Source organism: Mastomys coucha, unplaced genomic scaffold (genome assembly GCF_008632895.1).
Source record: "Mastomys coucha isolate ucsf_1 unplaced genomic scaffold, UCSF_Mcou_1 pScaffold16, whole genome shotgun sequence".
Taxonomy (NCBI): Eukaryota; Metazoa; Chordata; class Mammalia; order Rodentia; family Muridae; genus Mastomys; species Mastomys coucha.
The window spans coordinates 94,368,384-94,389,921 of record NW_022196898.1 but is presented as its reverse complement, the minus strand read 5'-3'; the positions used below and the strand labels follow the sequence as shown (position 1 = coordinate 94,389,921).

The window sequence follows — 21,538 nt, the reverse complement described above, 5'->3', positions numbered from 1 at the left end:
TGAAGTTCATGCCCGAGATGATATAATTATTATATTATGTAATGACACTAAACTGTTGCTACTGACTTTTAGAAAACTCTGCCTTCCCATCCAATGGAGAGAAGTTGACAACTTTCCTTTCTTGACCTGACTCTTAACAGCATGTAGCCCGATCCCCTACGGTACACAGCAGAAAATAAAAATGATTATAAAATATCTTCATCAAATTGAAAGCTCAGTTCAGCCTGCTTAATCAATTGCCCATATCTTCTCTACTAAAATCAGTATTGTGTGTGCAAATACATGTGTAAAAACAAGTCAAATGATGACATACCATAGGTTTCTTGTGTTGACATTTTTATTATAGTAATTGAAGTAGGTTCACCATACAGGTGTCACATGGTAGGGCATGCCATGGCAATGCCAACTGCACACTTTGTTGACATTTCAAGCGGATCTTTGTAACATTTGCATTCACATACAGGGAGCAAAGCAGACAGGGATAATTTGGCCCATGATTCGTGTTAGCAAATGTATTCTTTCACCCTCAAATTTAGTCTCCATTAAAATTCAGATGCTTTAGCATGTAGAGTAGTTGCTATACGAACTCATGGACCAAAAATGACTAGTAGCCTTTGAAAGAAATAGAATAATTATCTGACCACTTTTCAAAGGCAAGCCTTCTTACTAATTTACGAGTCCTTAGTCTGTTGAGTGATGTGTTTGTCAAAGCAGGAGCTTTCCAGTTCATAAGTGGTGATAAAGCAGAAGTTCTATACAGATCTTCCTAGCTGACACATCCCTCTTAAGATCACAATGGATTACCTGAGTAAATTTCTTCCAACACATTCTACTGCATGGCAGACCCTCAGAAATAGAAGCAATCTCAACAGGTGCCATTTCAACACATCAGTTTCTGTCACAAGACCGTTAAAGTGCATCGCACCTCACATGGATGGACACTGTGTGTGCTTGGGGCACACGGGCTTCAACCTTGTTCCTAAAGTTCTCGGCAAACTGAACTGACCCAACATTTCATCAAAGTGTTATTCTTGCTGGGGTAAAAACACACCACTATAAAAATTCAAGGAAGACCAGTTTAAAAGGCAATATTTCTTTCTTTACCTTGTCCATGCACAGCTAAAGCTTCAAAGTGAATTTAAAGAACAGGAAAGAGAGAAAGCAGTGTGAAGAATCATTTGCTTTATGAATATATTTCTACGTTTTTCATTTCATTTTCATTACAAGCCAACATTAGTTCAAAACAATTAAATATCTAGCAATTAATAAGTAGATAAGACGGCCCTTTCACTCAAAGCTCTCAATTTAAAGAGAAAAGTAAACGTCCAAAAACCACCAGGTCACAAGAACGTTAATTGTATAGTTATATTTTTATTGTTATTTAATGCTTAGAACCAAGTATATGAGATTTCAGAATGTAAACTAGTAATTGCTAAATAGAGAAGGAAGGAATTTTCTGTCACTTTTGAGGTATTTACTATTTTTAAAAGAATATATATTTAAGAATGAATAAGTGCTTTATAGAAGATTGAGTAGTGACATGTATGCAGCTATCTTTTTTGGTATTTTTGAATAGTGTGTGTTGCATATGTTTAAGTTTGAAGATAATGTTTACACAGAATAACATTGACATGTTAAGGAAGAAAGCACTGAATTCCTATTCAAATATCTAAGATTTCACATCAGCATGATCCCACCCTGATCTACTTTTCAAGCTAATGAGATAATTTGAAGGAAATCACCTTCCTGATACCTGGGAAGCACTTGTTCTCTATGTCTGCATAAATATTAGGTGAAAGAAAAGGTTTTGGTTTTGGTTTGGTTTGAACTTTCGAGACGAGTAACAAAATCTTCAATCTAATTTAGGCACACCGTTGCATCTTACAGACAGCAAGGCTGCTTCACCCTGTGCTCCATATCCAACTTAATGTTTATATTGCAGCAAGGTCTTTTAACAGATTCAAACCTTCAAGGCTGGCTTACTCAAGTGAAAACTAAACTGTACCTTGAGATTCTGTTTGCAGGTGAGGACAAAAAAAAAAACCAAACAAGTTACTACATAGACAATTGGGGAACTATCCGTATTTTAGTTTGGGGAAGCATTCCAACCCGGCGATGAACCAAACAGCAGTCTATACTGCAAGTCTATACTCATCCCCTTCCTTGCAGGTGAACCAAAATCCATTCTAAGAAAAAACCCTGGAGTTTTCTTTCTCTTCCATTAGAGAGAGATTTGCACTGTCTCTACTGCAGATGTGTTTTAAGCATATGCACAAGAAATTAATAACAAAATCTAAGGAATATTTTATACCCCTAATACCTGTCTGTGGCCTCCTGAGACTTCCGCGGCTCATTATCCTGTCTTATCGTGACCACTCATTAGGGGATGGTGCTATGACAACCATGGTCCACAGCACCCCCAGTAATGACATAAATAATGAGCACATGGCTTTCTCCACCACTTCATTCTACCCAACTTGTTCCAACAGGAAAATGCAGGCAATAAAATTCTAGTGCTCAAAATAAGGCCTTGCATGGATAGATAAGGGAATACGGGTCTTTCACAAACGCTTGGCAGTTTTATGTTGTTACATTTACTCTTAGCTTTAATGTGTGTTTCTAGGGTGAGAACTCCAGTGTGGACATCTCCCCCCTTTTTAATGAGAATTCCTTCCTAGTACCTGATAGAAGTTTCAGAGTATATACTCTATCCGATCAAATGATCATTTGTGATTTAAGACAAACAAAGTGAATGGCCAACTAACTCAGTTGGTATCATTTAACAATCATTTTAAGTGACATATCCATAACTTTTATGTTTTTTCTTTTATTCCTCTGTGATTTTTATACTATGAATTGAAAACAAATATGGCTACAAGTAAACCTCAAAGGGGGCTGATTTGTTTATTATTTCCATAAAAGTTCTGAAGTGTTCCAGTGTTTGCATCATTTATTCTCAGAACTCTATGCCATGTTGAAGAATCCATGATATGGACTCCTAAGTACCACACTCTTCTTTCTCAGAAGGCTTTATTCTCTTTCAAAAGCATAAGACAAAATTCTGGGGGATGTTTCCAGTAAGGAAAGTCTCTGCTAGAATTCATGTGGGTAGGCAGGCATAAAGAGGTTAAGTAGCTGCTGGTAATGTGTGTAAAAAAGATGAATGTTACAGTGAAAGTATACTCTCCAAAGGTAGGTTTGAAAGTGAAATAGCTAAATCTTACAACTTTGGGTCAGTACCCATCCAGCGTTGAAGGAGACCAGGCCAAATGACTTCCTGCAGCTTTGAGTCCCTTCTTCAGTTACTGGGACTATGAGAAAATATGAGAAGGTGGCAAATATTCTGAGTTTTTCAAAAACTTAACATGTATGAGTAAAATCAAAAATAAAATATTGTATTTTCTGAGTTCAAAAATCCATAGGGTATATGTCTCTATTTGTATGGAAAACGGAGAACATACACTGGTTTTCAGATGGCAGGGAAGACAAGGGAGAACGGGGGACATGCTGCTCTGAAACACAAGCATGAAGCCTCTGGACAGGAAGACAACTTCATACTGAACTTTGAAGGAAGACTCCCTCCAGATTACACCAATGAACAGCGACCTGGGCTCACTAGGGCCTTCTCTTCAGAATCTTTGGATTCTTTTCTGAGGTGAAATGAGAAACTACTCTTATTGGACTTTTCGAGGTAAACTGGCCTCAACACTGAGAGACTTAAGCCTATCAAAGATATACCTTCCAAAGAAAAGTGACACAAGTCACACAGACAAGTTTCTGTCACTGCCGTCGTCTCGCTTCTCTATGGGACTCCCCATGAAAAGTCAAATCAAAGCATGCTTACATTTTATTCATAACCCACTGGATTGCCTCTCATTTTTGCACGATTCATGATTTTACCAGATCTTTATTGAAAATGTGTACTGGAACAAGCAGCTAAATTCCCACCTAGGGGAGTAAAATGTTGGAGAGTCAGGCTGGGATATTTTCTAGTACTTTACTGTGTGCTATAGTAACAACAAACCCGTTTGAGCCTAATCCTATGGGCAAGACAGCCCCAGGTGTCTAAGTCTTATGTTTCCCAGTTAAATAGCTACTAATAGTGAGAGAAGTAATAAGATACAATCCCAAGTCAAAAGCCCTATTATCTAGAAAATAATTTATAACACCATGATGGGATCTTCAGAATCAATTCTGCAGCAAAAATAACATTTCTAGTAGGAAGTAATTAATTATAAACCTAGCAAATTCTACACATTTGCGTATTTGTGTAAACAACTTTAACATGGTTTATTACATTTCCAGAAAGGTTAAATCTTATATTCAGTTTTCTGCTAATTCTTCTTACATATAATAAATATATATATTTATATGTTACTTGAGTGCATGTGTGTATGTGCTTCACACACTTATATGACATATATACATAAAACAGCATATAAGGGTCACTTCCTTAAGGTTCAACTGGAGGAAATAAGTGAATTGCTAATAAGCATAGCCCATGGCAATCTTCCACTCAGTTTCACAAACGGCCATAGCGGGACGTAAACAAAACATTGGAGCGAGTCATTCCGGATGAATTATATTTCATGTTGTACAGTGGTGACCTCATGAGGAATTGGGTACTTCCTGGAAGCAAATACCTAAAAAAGGTAGTTTAAAAATTAGACCATTGCAAAAACTTTAATGTCAACATCACTCAAGAAAAGATTGTACAACTAATTATTTACCTATCTTATCTGAAAGCTGTTGGTGTCACAGCAATACAACTCATAAAATAATTTTCATCCTAAGGCTGAACTTCAGAAAGTTGAACACATAGACACAAACACGTAAAATTAGTATCATATGACACGCTATCCTCATTAAACTCAAGCATCATGCCACTGCTTATTGGTTCACATTAACAATTCATTGTTGGTATGTGGAGCCAAGAAATTATCTCTTTGAAACATAGGATATAGAAGCGGACACTACGGAATCTTGAGCCTTCTGGGAATGATTTTCATGGAGAACTTGGCAAGCCTCATTAACAGTAGCATTTGTTTCAAAGATATAGAGCCATGGAGCCCAATTGTACAATGTATCACTGATTCATTATAACTATTGTTCATCTAAAACACTCTTAAGTGGAAACTTTGTATTCTTAAACAAGTCAGTGTTTATGGTTACAAGTTATATGTAACCATACAGCAAAATACATTTTTGAATATGTGATTTTTACCACTTTGTGATTTTAGAAAGATATATGTAACATCTTCATCAGGATGCTAACATTAATTTTTATACAATAAAATATGAATATTCACAATTAATAATAAAGACTATAAGTAAATTTATGCCAAGTCAGGTCCCATTTGCCAAGAAACTGGACCTTGTGCTTATTTCCTAATGCCAAGTCTTGAAAATTGTTAATTAAATATAAGTTGTACATCCATATCACCTTCTCCTGTGAAAATCTTGATAACATTTTTGCCAGGCCAATCTATAGGGCAGGAGATGAAAGGCCAAGGAAATCCACATATATATGTGTGCATGTATGTCTGTATATGTATATATATATAGAATTTAACATATATATGGAAATTAACCATAGCATCCAAAGACAAAGTTATAGTAATGACTTGAGCAATGTACTGTAAAGTCAGGACAAAGATATGCATGATGAATTTTCAATCACAGATGTGACAATACAAGACCAGGAATTAGCTATGGTCTTGGAAAAGTAAACAAATGATGGAGGAGTGTCAGCTGTTTCATTTCCTTCTCTGGACACTGGAATCCTCTAGAGACAGCATGGTAAATGAATACATAAGAAACAAAGCAAGGGGCAAGAGCTGTCAGCCGTCTGTGTACAACAATGTGAGAATTACGATACATCTGTATTAATGAGAAAGTAAATTTACAGTTGTTTCTTGTGAATCTTAGAGAAAGAAAAGAATCCATTATAATCAAACTGCAAACAGCATTCAGATTAAAATAGTTTTCCATAATATCCATAAACATTACTTCATCATGAATAATAATACCTACTAAATCTGTTACCTAATATCACAACCTATAAATAATTGCTCCAATCATTAAGTTAATAGAGCTGTAAAATAATATACAACAAACTAAATTAAATCAAAATTCCAGAATGGGTGATGAATAATGAAATAACTGATTTCTCACATCACAGATTATATAAATTATTTTCTTAATATCACTAGGGTAATTTATATGGATTAATTATGATGTCAAGAGCTGGTGATGTCTTAATGATTAATCTGATATGTTTTGCCATTAAAAAAAAAAACTTGCCTTCTTATGTAGGACAAGGTGCAAAATAAACTAAGGTGCTAGATCAATACTTACTGGTCAACACTAGTGGGAGCTACTCTAGCCTCTGAAAAAGGCCTCAGGGATGACATAGTAAACAGAAACTTATAACAACCTTCTCTTTACATGCATGTGTCTGCACACGTGTCTGTGCGTGCCTGTGCACATGCGCAAGCGTGTGTGTGTGTGTGTGTGTGTGTGTGTGTGTGTGTGTGTGCACAAGCTAGACACCTTGTCCCAAAGTCCTCTATCTCCTAGGTCCTAGGATTATACGTGGTCATTACACCTGCCAAATTTTTGCTTCTATGTGGGTTCTGAGGCTCTAAATTCAAGTCTTCATGGTTGTTTGGCAAATATTTTATCCACAGAGTCATTTTGACAACCTTCCCATTAAAATTTTAGTTTCCAATAAATCAGTGCTATTGATACTTTAGCAACATTCACAAAAATATGTTTCTATTGTCTCTCACTAGCTCTGAAACCCATGCTCTTTCTGCCCTCAGCTTCCTGGGTTTGGGAGAGCATACCTAGTCTTACAAAAGCTCTACTTAGTGCATGAAAAAAATAAATAAATATAACATCAGTACAGGATCCTCTGTAATTTACTATATACTAAAAAATTACTTAAACAGTATTTTATAGGCTGATACTTCTAATTTCTAATTTCTTCTAATTTGATTCAAATAACAATTATCTAAGTAAATGTCACTGCTAACAACATTTTAAGGGTGAATAAACTTTATGAAGCACACAGGGTCAAATGTCTTTCCCCTCGTCACATAGCTAGTGAAGGGACTTGATAGTTTCAGGGCCCTCTGCACATCTACGGGGCCGCTGCTGGCCAGGGCTGAACTTTTTGATCATGACAATCCCAGACACTATAAAACTCATTATATGTCATTATAAAACTCATATGCAATTATCCTGTACTTCCAGAAACGTGAAGTATGAGATCCCCTAGGAAGAACAGTGTTGGTGTACACATCACAAACCTCAACTTTTTAATAGAAGCAGAAGTTACTAAGAAACTGTCCTTTTGGACTTGAAAAAAAGAGAAGTGCATCATGAACTTGAAAAAGCAGATGAAGTTATACTGCAAAAACACTGCTTACCTGAGCCAATGCCTTGGGTATCGCAAGGCACAGTGGAGCACTGCAAGAGTTATTTGCCTTGAAGTCCCCACTAATGTCTCCTGGGAGACGCCACAGTAGCTGAACGGCAAAGATTACTTTTAAATTGTTCTTTGCGTTGGAGTTAAATAATACAATTTGATTTTTTTAAGCAGGGAGACTGTCTCTAGGAAGTGAATTTATAGACTAGATCTGAAGAGTTCATATAAGTACCAAAAACACAAAGAAGTTTGTGGCTTTTATCTCAGCTTATTTTTGGCTCTACCGGAATATAACTCACAGCTAACTGGTACCCAGGAGCTGTGTACCAGGGCATCCTCATTCACTTCACACCAGAACCATATTCTTCATTTGTAAGGCGAGGTGGGATCATCCTCTCATTCCCACCATGGAGATCTAGGATGCATACTTGTAAAATTCCAGATTGGCATAGAATTTTATTTGCTATCTTATTGCTAATTCTGGTCATCCCCAGAATACTAATCAACGGAACACTGATAGGGAATTCACTTTGAACACGTGACACTCACCTTCCAGCATCCCTCTGTAGTAGGACAAGGACCCCTGAACTCCTTCAGGTGAACCCAGATTCCTGGTTTGAAGACTGCAGGGTAAATAAAATTCAACACACTATGTGCCCCGTGCTTTGGAGGGCTTCTCTTAATGACTTGAAATTTTGTGACATAGAAATAATTATCTTTATCATTTTGGATATAAACCTCAGTATGTTAAGTATATTAATCTTATGTAACTACTTGCAAGTCGAGAATCCTGCCACCATCCCAAAACAAAGCTCTACACTTAACTAATTTTCTTAGTTTCTCTTCTCCTCAGCTTGGGTTCAGGACTCACTGGTGAGAGAACTTGCCTGGCACACATTAAGCCCTAAGTCTAGTGCCACGCACTTATAAGAGACTATTTGGGGGAGATCCTCTTTTCTTACTACATATATAAAAGGCTTGAAGCTAGCATCCATAAAAGGAAAAGATACGGTATCTATCTTCGGGGGTCTAGGATGCTTCACTCGGGATGGGTTTTTTCCCTTGCTCTATCCATTTACCTATGAATTTTATGATGTCAATAAATGCAAATGTGACTCAATTTCCTAAGCCATTCACCCTGGCTGTTTCCAACTCCTGCCTATTAGGAATGAAGCATCAGTGAACATGGATGAGTACGTTCCTCTGTGGTAAGTAAGGCGCAGACGCCTTTGGGTGCATGTCCAAGTGTAACATAACTGGACCATGAAGTACACCTTGAGGTACTGAGTCCTCAAGGACCACAGCGCTCATTTCTACAGTAGCTGTACAAGTCTGCCCTCCCACCAGCAATGGATAAACGTTCCCCTTACCCCTCAACCTCACCAACATGAGTTGTCGTTTGTTTGACTGGCCTTGGCCATTCTGACTGTGCTACAATGAAATCTCAAAGGAGTTTTAACTTGCATTGCCTGACAGCTAAGGATGTGGATCACTTCTTTATGGGTTTAGCATCTATTTGTGTTTAACTTTTGGGGAACTTGGCTACTTAGGTCTGTCCCCATTTTTTTTACATTAGGACGCTCTGACTTTTTAGCTCTTTATATGCTTAGATAAGAGCCTTCTATCATATTGGTAAGGATGGTCCCGTTCGGTAGGAAGCCATTTTGTCTGATGTATGGGGTCTTTTACCATATGGAAGAGTTCCAGCTTGATAAGGTCCCATTTTCTCACTGTTAGTCCTTCCTGCCTGAGCTATCAGTATCCTGTTCAGAAAGTCCTTTCCTGGCTGATGAGCCCAAGCCTGTTCCCTGCTTTCTCATCGATAAGATTCAGGGTATTTGTTTGGACTGGAGTTTTTCCCAGGGCGGGTGATAAACATGATTCTGTTTGCGTTCTATTTACATGCAGTCATCGTTATCTGAAGATGCTGTCTTTTTCTCATTATCAACCCCCTTCCCTCAGGACTCGGAGGCTAGGTAGAAGAGGAGGCAGGCAGGTTGTTAGGACCCAGAGGTGATGGGTTACCCTGAGGAGAGAGTGCCTTCCAGACACAGCGGGACTGATGCACATATGAACTCACAGAGACTTGTGGCAGCTTGCACAAAGCCTGGGCAGGTTCAAGCCAGATGGGGTGGCAGCACTGCGGGAGAAAAGTGAACACGGACTCTCACTCTTAATCAAGACCCTATTTGCAAATGATACCTACTGGCAGAGGAAAAAGTAGTTTTCTCCAATGGAGTCTCACTCAGGAGTAGGACAACACAAAACAAACTCAACGGAACGGTGCTTCTATTGTCAAAATGTCTGCTTGGACATAGTAATTCTCATGTTTGTGGGGTTTTCTGGGTGTGTTCCTTGGCCTTTTGTTGCTTATATAGTTTTGATTTGCTTCTTAAAGACAGAAGGAAAACATACAGTTGGATGAGTAGGGATGTGGGAGGGATTAGGGAGATAAAAATATGATCAAATGTATGAAATTTTTTTTGATTTATTAAAAAATGCTTTTTTTTTTATTCCCAGGAAACTTCAATTTTAGTCCCGGATTATGAAGTTGACTGTTATACATGGCGTCACAAATGCCTTTTGTGTGTGCTTACAAGCTGGGAGTGTTAGCCTTGTTTCTCCCTTGTATCATGTGCTGGACTTCTTTGTTTCATAGCTAAATTTCCGCTGTATGGCCTCACATTCTGTCTATACTCTCACTTACTGATGGGCAGTTGAGTTGGTTCTAAGTCTCTGCTTCTGTGAAACAGACACTGCTACCCGCACTGCTGTACAAGAATCTAGGAGCTTGGCTTCGGTGCCTCTGGGTCGGTACTTAACAGCTGTCACTTCTGAGTCATATGTGCATGTATTTATATTTAGCTTTCCGAGAAAATGCCACACTGGGTTCCACAGTGGTCACACCACTTCACATCGTCAGCAGCCAAGTCTGGGCCTTTCAACTTCCCCTGTCTGCCAACACATTTACGCAGTACATCCCTGCTCGCTTGAGAGCAGCTATCCATTATGAAATACCTTGTGATTTCAACGTGGGTTTGGAAAGGAAGAGAACAAGGCCTATTGTCAAACACCTACCATGTCATGTGCTACTAACGTGAGACTTGTTTCTCAGCTCTCAAGAAACCCAATGATTTCTGGCCTGCCCATCTCCGAGAGCCACTGAGAGATGGCTCAGATGAATATTGCTTACAGATCATATGGCCTGAACATCAACCCCTGGAGTAAGATTGCCCCTTACCTGAGATCAACATACCTGTCTCTAGCTCTGGTAATTAATGATACCATACGCTTGCAACTTTTTAATTGTAAAGTGTAGGATATACTCAGAAAGGAACAATGAACAGGATATTATAGGCATTACTAAGTGATTACCTATATAAAGCCACCATGTTGGGCAGCTGGGCAGCTGTAGAATTCCTGGGCACCCTCTTTCCCCAGGGACTTAAGCCCATCTTGGTCATTATGCTACTTACATCCTCATTGCCCATCCAAATCCACCTTCCTTAAAGACTGTCTTTGCTTCTTCTTTACTTTCATTAACAATCAAACGAAATCGGTTGAATCAAACGAAATCGGTTCCTTTGTTCCTGAATAAGTTTGCTCTTTTTTATATTTGAGCCTCTGTTCCTGTCTATGCAGGTAAACCATTTTCCTTACCAACACTGAATGCTATTCCATTTGCGTGATGTTACAGAATATGTATCTCTTCTTCTGTTGCACAGTTAGGTGGTTTCTAAATTTTTAAAAAGTACTGTGAGTAAATCATACCATGACCATTGCAGCAAGGCTATTTGTGTTCATGCTTATGCATTTCTACTGGAAAGTTGCTGGCACAGAGCGATTTCTCTGCTATGGAAAAGGCAGAGTCCTGTACGGAACCCTCGACTGCCATCATTGTGGCTGTTTCCTGTAATTCTCGTTTCTTGGTATTCTTGGAAGCCCTGGTGTGCACCATTATGGATGTTTTCTTCTATTATTATGTAATGTCTTGGATACTGATTTGCTTATAAATGTTTACTGCTCCCTTTTCAAAGTTTTCTTCACCAATTTTCCATTAAGTGGTCTGAGTTTCAGTTTTTTATTTTCCTAAGAGTTGTAAGAATTCACATGAAGTGTCTACCAAACTTTATTTTGTATTTTGATTTTTTGTTCTGAGATAAGGACTCACGTAACCCTGGCTGGCTTGAACTTGCTATGTTCTGATTCTCTTCATACACCCCTGTCACTGCATGCTGGGATTACAGTCCTGCACCCCGTGCCTTGTAACACTTACAACTTTCTCATACGATATATGGATTGCAGGCATCCTTCTCTATTGTATGGCTTTTTGTTTGCTTTTTTTAGTATATCATTTTAAAAAGGCTGTCCTGATAATTATTCATATATGTACCTAATTTTAATATAAAATACATCCATCTCTTCATTAGGATTAACACTTTTCTAATGGCCATTTATACATCTCAGGTTCATGAAGATATTCTCCTAAATTATCCCTGGAAATTTTCTGGTTTACCCTTGATGACTACCTTCTTAGCTCATCATTTTAATGGATAAAGTTGGCAGTCTTTTCTTGAGTACTTAGAAATCCAACTCTCCTAGCCCGCTGTGTGAGTAATCGTCTTCCCTCACGTGCTGTAAAGAACATGGACCCCTTTTGTTATAAATCAAGTCTCCAGGTATGTCTGAGATGGCTTGTTGGCTTTCCACAGGAGTTCCACTGGTCGCCCACTTGCCAACTTTACATCACGTTAACGCACCTTATCTTGGTTAAAGGTTTTCCTACAAGTGGTTGTCTTTCCTATTTTTCTTTTTACTTCTGTATTTTAAATGCTAGGACAAGCTAGGAACCAGTATTTCTGCTACCAAAAATAAGCAAAAACAGAAATATGCTGCAATATATAGTGAGATTACATTGGAGTCATGCTATGTGGGACAATTTTTGAGAAAATTACATTATAAGGACGATTTTAGATATTAAAGTTTATGTTTCCACTCTTACGTTTTCCTGAATATGGACCTTATACATCTTTATTCCCAGTGAGAATGAGCGTTGTTTTCCTTTGTTATGAAATCTCTGTTTAGTTTTTGGTATCAAAGATAGGTAAATAGTCTTAAAACAAAGAGAAGCTAAGTTCTCTCTTTTTCCATTCTCAAGGTGGGATTGGCAGTGAACCCATATAAACCTAGACACCAGAAAGCAGTGTGAGAACTCTCTTTTGATTTTTCTTAGACAAAATTTCCAAAGATATATCTCCTCATAAAAGTGTTCAAGCTTAATTCATGAATGCGTGTCACATTCATACTTATTTGTAATTAATTTATACATATACATCCATGTGTATATTTATCAGGTATACTTCATAAATAAAAGCAATTAATCCATTAAAGGCTAAACTCTATAAAGTAGAATGTTATAGATTCATTTCCCTGTGAGATAAAGGTATTGTTCTTCAGTTGCTGTGGTATCCATCTGAGTTTTAATACCTAGATGTGGCACTAAAATGTTTATTTTCCTCCACTCCTTTGGGTTCCATGAAGAGCTAATTCTCCCTATATCATGGTCTCTTTCCAGAACTGCATTATCTGACCAGTGGATTTAAGAGGCAGATACAAGCTTGCCTGGCTTAGCCTTTCTGCAGAGAAACTGCATGTCCACTTGCCCTCCAGCCCTCATGGAAGGAATCAAACTTCTTAGGCTGTGGTAGTAGAGACTTGGTGTTGATCCAACTCTGCCTTCAAGAAGATAAGTTTAATCGTGCGTTAGAAAATTCACAGGCGTCACCACCATCATTTCCCCAGTAAGACTTGTCAGGAAAATTCCACCTTGAAATCCATCTCCTGTCAATGAAGGGGTTTGAACATGGGCGGGGAGGACGGTGCGCTTACTGACACCTCGTAGCGCTTAGACCTGAGTGCCTCCTGGAAGTCTGGAACTGAAGACTGCGAGACAAGGCTAGACGAGAAGTCTCCTGGCCACGAAGACTAGACGAGAAGTCCTGAAGCAACTGTGGGGTGTGACCTCTTCCTCCAGACTGACCAGGGAACTATCCTGTTTGCCTTCTTCACAAAAGCCACCTGATCCATCAATGGAAAATGAGTTGTAGGACCTAGAATTGCAGGAAGGATACTGCGGAGAACGGAGAACGGTCAAAGTCCTTCCCGTGTTGGATTCCGAGCCCTCCCGGTCACACACGGTGTGTTCTGCCCTAGAGGAAAGGCTCTTCTTGTCTGGGCCGGCAGGTCAACACAACGGCTATCACTTGTTTGGATCAGATGAAATCATTAACGAAAGTTTTATTTCCCAATATAACATCAAAATACAGTTAACTCTGCCTCTAGAGTTGTTATGATCATTAGGCTACTACATGCAAAAAGGATAAAAAATAGGTTAAACATCCTACACAGTCTACAAAAAACAAAGTCTAGGACAAGTATGTGTCCCTTCTGAGAGAGATGTTTCCATCAGCTTTGTGGTCACAGGTCAATGTTGTGGACAGAGGGCTTCAGTGCCCTCCCTGAGGTCAGTCCTACTGCATCTATGTCCGTGGATTCCATTTGCTCTTCAGTTTTTAACCTACTCCATGACTTTTTTTAGATTATGACTTTATTTTCACAACTCACATTCTTCTACGTTAAGTAGGCATGCTGGATTATAAAATAAAACCAAAGGCACCTTCTAAACTGAATTGTTCTCAGAGATGAATGTTGAAATATCCCTATTAGGGAATAATAATTAACTTTATTCCAGGAATTTGGAGTGCTCTTACCCAGTTTTCAGAAACAAGAATATGTAAGTCAAATATGCTTGTTTCCATTCACCTTGTGTCTACCGCCTTTAGGTTTGTGATTTCTGTGCTTTGTTCAGCCTCTTAAAAACAAAGACTGTGCAAATAAAAGCTATTTTCTAAATTATAGCATGGATGTATTTTCAGTTTTAGATGACCCCCTGGTTATGTAAGCATAAAAAGACTCCTAATGTTAAAAGACTCTCAATTTCAAACTGTGCCAAGCCAGGTATCTACATAAAACTCAGAGGAACTGTGAGTGTAAGGCATACCTGGAATTCCCCCAGTCGGGTCCAATGCCTGAGATGGGTCCTCTTGTTTCCGTGGTGTATTTGTAAACCACTAGCAGGCACTGCTTGCAAAGCTCCACCAGGCGCTGGCAACACTGGAGTTGCAGAGGAGTCACCACCTCCGGGCTCTTATTGAAGATGCTCTCCCAAGAGGATCTGTTGGCATAGAAACAGACATGGCTTCATGTTCACTGTTAAAAATGGCAACCAGCCACATCACTGATTGAGCGGCAAACTGGGCAAGAAGGTGGAAGTGGCCCCTACATACGTAATGAATATGAAAATTTTATAATAGATACAAATTGGGAAATTAGTCTTCATTTTTTAAAAACCAAGTGATTACAGGGTTTCTCTTTAAGGCTCCGAGTGCTGCCTGCCTGAATAGCTAACAGAATGACTCGTTCCTGCTTTTAAACAGTGAAACTATTCCATATTTAGGTATCTGTAAACTTAATTTAGGTATTCTAGGATTTACTGTTTTTTAATTCTCTATTTAACATAATACTAGAAACAAAGAGATCATAAAGTCGAAGTGATTTAATTTATGGCCACCCCACTCTAGGAAACTCAGTTTGACCCCTTGATTGAGCGCCCTGTGCACAATACTCTCTCTGTAGCTGTCCCTTGGGCTTCCTCGGGCACAGGTGTGTGCTCTTGCAGCGATGTATCCCAACAGGTGCTCACCCCACAGAGGAGCTGGCAGCCTTCCTCTTCCAGGGAACTTGCTCCACAGTGAGAACAGCTCAGAATTTCCTGGAAAGCCTCACTGCTGTGTGCTACTGTTAGCAAAGCCCAAGTTAGTCATCAAGGCTTAATTTACACATACCTTAGTGAGGATGGAGGAGGAAGGGGGACCCTTTTCACACCTTAAGGAGAGAGTAGCTTGAAATTTCATAATGGTTCAAGTCTCTCTTAACAATAACCAATTTGGGTAATCCTCAGGGGAAGAATAGGTAGGCTTTCACAAAGAAAAAATATTAAGGAAAACTCATTTTTCCTGAAAACAAAAGAAAACAAAATCCCAATGGGAAGTTCAAAAACTCAATTTTCAACCTTAGGTGGTTATTTTATGTATTTGAAATTTTTAAAAAATCTTTACATATTTAAAAGTGTTTGAGGGTTTTTTGTTTTATTTGGCTTTTTCTCTACAAAGACTGTTATTTATTTTCTCAGAAAACAATAACAACAACAAAACCATAGTCCTTTCTTACGGGGTCAAAGCTCAAATGAATTAATTGAAAGAAATTGATTTTCTCCTGGGTTTGGAAATATTCAGGTCTAAATATAATGCTTTTTTCTTAGCAAAGGAATAAACATTTCTGATCCATAGACAATTAAATGCTAGCTCAATTAACTCAAAATTTACTGCTAAACACAAGACAATAAATGTGTGTGTTCAAGATCTATATTATGGCTACAGGTATAATAGCTAATACAGGATTATTCCTTAACTGGCTCAAGAAAACACTGGAGAAGATAATTAGCATTTACATTTGTATTTAAGATATATAATCTAAAAGACCTTAAATGTCTGAGCTGAGAGATATAAAATTGTGTATGCCTGTAAATACTTGGAAAATATCCTATGTTTTGACTGCCCATCTAGTCCTTTCTGCCGGGGTCCTGACATGTCTATGAAAGTCTGCCTACCTCATCCCCCTCCATTTTGAACAGGATTGTTTATGTTTTTATACTCTGAGGCTGTCCGGTTGGATCTGTACCAGGCCTCTCATGTTAGGGTTATTTTTCTCTACTGACTTCAGAATTTAGAGGAGAGAGAGGATGAAGTAAGATGATGAACAAAAAGGGGGCTTCGTCGTTTTAACTTGATGTAACTTCCAACATAACAGGTGACTCTAAGTCCTTCTATACTACCAACCTCCCATGGTAAGCTGAAGACCTACTGTGAACACAGCCAGATGGGAGAGCCCTGAAGGATGACGGTCACATCACCTAACGTCTATCTTTTATGCATGTTGATTTTCAAACTCGGGTAGCTCAAAGCCTAAAACCTTGCCACTCTATGAAGCCATGTGTTGTTGCTTGTCTTTGGTCCTCTGTCCAGACCTTCCACAGTTCTACTGTGTCTTCTGAAGCTTTGCCCCAGGAGTGTGGGTGCCTTTATCAGTTGGTTTGACAGTTAGGGGGTCAAAGTGAAAGAAATCTAGTCCTCTCATTTCTCAAGGAATGATTTTAATATTTAAAAAAAAAAGTGTTGTTTTCTTACCCAGTTATGTGGAAAATCTTTGACAAATATAATTTTAGTAACTCTAGGACAGCTCTGTACCCGTCTCTATTAACATACCCAAGAATGTTTCATACAGTTTATTTCTGAACTAAGATCTTGACAATAAATAATAAGCTTTCATATGACAAACTCCCGTAGAAAATGTTTTGGGCTAAAAAGGCCATGGTAGGCCTACTCTGGAATGCCTCATTCTGAGTACAGAGAGAACTGGTGGATTCCCTCTCCCAGTAGTGTTGTTAGCTACCCCCACTTCCTCTTTTTCTCCATCTCCTCCACCGTCCTCCTTCCTTCCTCTTCCCTCCTCCCCAGTTCCCCTGATCCGCCACTCCCTCCTTCCTCCTCCCTGCTTTATGTGGTCAACACCTGCTCTTCCTGTAGGTCTCACTGAAATGTTACTTGGCAGAGCCATCTTTCCTGAGTTAGAGGCCACAGAAATCTAGAATTCCCTCAGTCCAGAAAAACATGGTAGATAATTTTATTTAATAAAATTCCAAAACCACACTCCTCATGAGGCTACCACAATCAGTATGTGGACCATCAAAATCCTCCTGGGGGCAGGGAGGGTGCTGAAATGATGACTTAGTGTGGGCAGGGTGGGTGGGTGGGGCTAAAATGATGACTCTGTTAAGAGTGCTTCCCGCTCTCCCAACAGGACATTGGTTTGGATCTCAGCACCCACACTGTGCAGCTCACAACTGCCAGCAATTCCAGCTTCAGGAGACTCAATGCACACCTGCATTCACTTGTACATGCTCTCAAACACATACATATACATAACCTTTAAAATAAAGTATATCTTTAAAATATATATATCTTTTAAAAATCTCCCAAAGGACTACATGGAACTAAGGGGCTCTTGGCCATGAGCATCCAAGAAGAGAAAAAGGACCATTATATTTGCTATCTGATAACAAAGCTCTGTGCTGAGTTTATTGAAACTGGCAAGAATGATTATAATATGGTTCAATGTCTCGGGAGGTAGGCGAGGTAGCTTATTTGTTTCGTCCTATTCTTGGGCATGTTAACAGACAGAGAGTTACTTAAATTATATTTGTCTAATATTTTCCACATAATTGACCAAGAACACTACACTTTTTAAATTAGAATCATTCCTTAGGAAGTGAGAGGACTAGATTTCTTTCCCCTTGACTCCCTAGCTGTCAGACCAGCTGTTAAAGGCACACACACTGCCAGGCAAAGCCTCAGAAAGCACAGCAGAACTGTAGACGATCCGAACAGAGGATCAAAGTCAAGCAACAGAGTCAAGGAATCCTACAAAGCACAATTGGGTAGCTGTCAAAGCAAGCCCAAAGCTGAATGTCTAAAACCTCTAACATGCAAGAAATGGGCGCAGAGTGAAACCCTATTGAACTCCAGAGTATCCGTTCTCCCCCTGCTCAGGTGTAACTTCCTGGGACTTGCTGCGAGCAGTGCTTGGGAACTTGGGTAGACGTGTCTGTGGACAGTGAACACAGCCCTGCTCTTAGGTCTCAACGCAGACTTCCTGAGTCTAAATGAAAGTGCGCCCAGTCTCTACAGGAGCCTGGATAACTGACAGATTCTGTGTGTGTTTTAGTCACCACACCTGTCACGTGAAGGTAACAGGAGTAGTTTACTCTAGATGCTATTGTAACGAATATGTGAACAACTGCCTTCTGCTACGTAAGCCTTCGCTAAGTTTGACTTAGAACGGCTGTCAGTGTTTGTAGTGAAAGATACCACCACGGAAACATGCAGGGTATTATGTTTGTGGCGTGTGAGAAGGAACTTCAACCATGCCAGAATATGTTACCAAACAGGAGTGAAGAAATAAAGCCCTGCGGTCAATGAAGTCACACATGTTGATCTTCAGATGCTGACTCAGCAGATGCCTATCTTCAGATGCTAACCCTTGCAAACACCCAGCATTAATAGAAGTAGCACACTGCCTCACAGCCTTCCATGGTGAGCAGGAGCTGAAATTCCAATGTAGCACCAAACCAAAGGGTCCACAGACAAGCCAAATCCAATGGGTTCAGATGGAGGGAGACGCTCTAGACAGACAAACCAAATCCAATGGGTTCAGATGGAGGGAGACGCTCTAGACAGACAAGCCAAATCCAATGGGTTCAGATGGAGGGAGACGCTCTAGAACACAAGGGTTGAGGAGCTACAGAACAGAGGGCAAATGCTTCATCTCAACCTCTGTAGAAACCTCATTATAGCCAAGATTCTCCTCAGCTATCACTGCAATCCAGAGTGCTTTTCGAGATGCACACAGTCGTGGGAAGGGATCTGCCAAAGGCACGGAGGATTCAGCCTTGTGTCTACAACATGCAAATGACACTCAGAGACTTTGTCAGAGCAGAGAGTATGTTAAGATTTTATAACAGAGGTAAGTGTAGTCTGGGCCTCTAGGTAGGACTCAAATAATGCAGAACGGATGGATTTTTAAGATATTCAAAATATGAAGAGTTTTTACAGAGCACAGTCAGAACAGGAGATGATAAGAGAAAGGAGTAAGGTAGGTAGGGAGAGTGCATAGATGGCTGTGTCTGTGGACAAGTGCGGACATTGAGGGCGGGTGAGGACAACTGATAGAGTGTGAGCAAGAAGATAAAACAGGGAAATGAAACACTGGGCACAAGACTGCTCAGAAGTCTCTTTGATTGTGCATGTGTATATAAGTGTGTGCATGTGTATGTGTGCGTGTGTATGTGTGTGTGTACATGCACGCAGTATGCATGTTTGTATGTATCTGTGTATTGTGTGTGTATGTGTGTGGTATGTATGCATGTTGTATGTATGTGGTATATATATTCTGTGTGTACACACATGTCCTGCAAGTGCTTCTGCACGTGTGCATGAGGAGCAGAGTTCAATGCTGGGTCCCCTTCTTAATTGCTCTCCATCTTATTTTTGTAAAGAAGTCCTCACATTGAACCCAGAGCTCACTGTTGACTCATCCAAATCAACTTAATTGCTATAAATTATACTTGAGTACTCTAAATATATGCAATAAAAATTTGTATTCACAGTCTGTTATCAAAGATATTTGACCATTTCGACGGTCGACCTTTATGACTAAATAGCAACATAGTTAAAATGCAGTAACAAAAAATAAAATGACTTCAATAAAATGACTTACCCTGAATCACAGAAACAGCTCCACAGTCCTTGGCCATGACTCCAGAGTAAGCGGTTAAATACCCTGTTGAAAATCCGGTATAAACTCAGCTCTTCAGCTTCAGGGACCCTCCAGATTCTTGGAAGAACTGTACGAATACTTGATTTTACTATGTCCAAGACCTGGTGGAAAAACAAGTATATAAGATCTACATGTACTTAACCTTAACATGAGTCTAAGGTTCAAGGATGTCTCTTTTTCAGTGGAAGATGTGTCATCTCCTGCAGCCCAGGCTGAATCGCTGAAGTTGGCTCCCAGTTCCTGAGTCTCCTGCTTCAGCCTCCCAAACATTACGGGCATGTGCCATCATGCTGGCTTAAATGTAAGACATGAATATCTGTACAGAGAGGGGAGGAAGGGGCAAGGGGGAAAGGGGATCAGAGGGACTGGGAGGGGAGGGAGGAGAGGAGGAAGAGGAAGAAGAGGAGGAAGTGGAGGAGGAAGAGGAAGAAGAGGGGGAAGTGGAGGAGGAAGAGGAAGAAGAGGAGGAAGTGGAGGAAGAAGAGGAGGAAGTGGAGGAGGAAGAGGAAGAAGAGGAGGAAGTGGAGGAGGAAGAGGAAGACGAGGAGGAAGTGGAGGAGGAAGAGGAGGAAGTGGAGGAGGAAGAGGAAGAAGAGGAGGAAGTGGAAGAGGAAGAGGAAGAAGAGGAGGAAGTGGAGGAGGAAGAGGTGGAAGAGGAGGAGGAAGAGGAAGAAGAGGAGGAAGTGGAGGAGGAAGAGGAAGATGAGGAGGAAGTGGAGGAGGAAGAGGAGGAAGTGGAGGAGGAAGAGGAAGAAGAGGAGGAAGTGGAGGAGGAAGAGGAAGAAGAGGAGGAAGTGGAGGAGGAAGAAGACGAGGAAGTGGAGGAGGAAGAGGAAGAAGACAAGGAAGTGGGGGAGGAAGAAGAGGAGGAAGTGGAGGAGAAAGAGGAAGAAGAGGAGGAAGTGGAGGAGGAAGAGGAGCAAAGAACTGAACAGAAATGCAGACATGCGAAAGTCTGCTGGTCAGGCTACTGCTGAAGCAAGCAGAGAGGCTGAAACAAGTGGAGACTATAAAATAAATGCTTTGCAAAAAAGAGCGCAGGACATTGAATTTCACTCAAACCACAAATCCCAATTCTAGAAGGATTGATATGTCAAGTCTTAAAAAAAAAATTAAAGCCTCAATGGACACAGGTCTTTTGGGCCCTGAGCGAGAAAAAGATTTCTTAAGTCGTATAACATCATGATCATATTAACATAAAGAACCTGAAGTCGCCAGCAACATCGGAAAGAAAAAGCCCTGGGCTGGTGAGATGGCTCAGCGGGTAAGAGCACCAACTGCTCTTCAGAAGGTCATGAGTTCAAATCTCAGCAACCACATGGTGGCTCACAACCACCCATAATGAGTTCTGACGCCCTCTTCTGGTGCGTCTGACATCAGCTATAGTGTACTTACATATAATAAATAAATAAATCTACAAAAAAAAAAAGAAAGAAAGAAAGAAAAAGCCCTATGCTGCAGCACGTTTATCTCAGACTGAGAGACTGCGACAGGCAAATCCCAGAGCCCACTGGACAGGCAGCCTCGCTGCTGAGTTCAGCGAGGATCTGCCTCAACGAGTACAGGGTGGGTGGGCTGGATGGTGGTGGGTGG

General features: G+C 40.0%; 1 protein-coding gene across 8 annotated transcripts in view; it reads right to left on the bottom strand.

The window, feature by feature from the left end:
- Positions 1-319: 319 nt before the first annotated feature.
- Positions 320-21,538, bottom strand: part of Ttll7 (tubulin tyrosine ligase like 7) — a 136,221-nt gene continuing 115,002 nt past the window's right edge. For 3 of the 8 annotated variants that reach the window (XM_031375787.1, XM_031375792.1, XM_031375788.1), the window contains 4 exons: positions 19,886-20,046; positions 14,493-14,666; positions 9,513-9,572; positions 320-4,643 (listed from right to left, as the gene is read on the bottom strand). In XM_031375787.1, the coding sequence (XP_031231647.1) occupies positions 4,523-4,643; positions 9,513-9,572; positions 14,493-14,666; positions 19,886-20,046 (516 nt within the window). In that variant the 3' untranslated portion in view covers positions 320-4,522. Of the gene's footprint in view, positions 4,644-7,981; positions 8,056-9,457; positions 9,573-14,492; positions 14,667-19,885; positions 20,047-21,538 lie in introns of those variants that run through there. The other 5 variants (XM_031375790.1, XM_031375793.1, XM_031375789.1 and 2 more) reach the window with 4 other exon arrangements.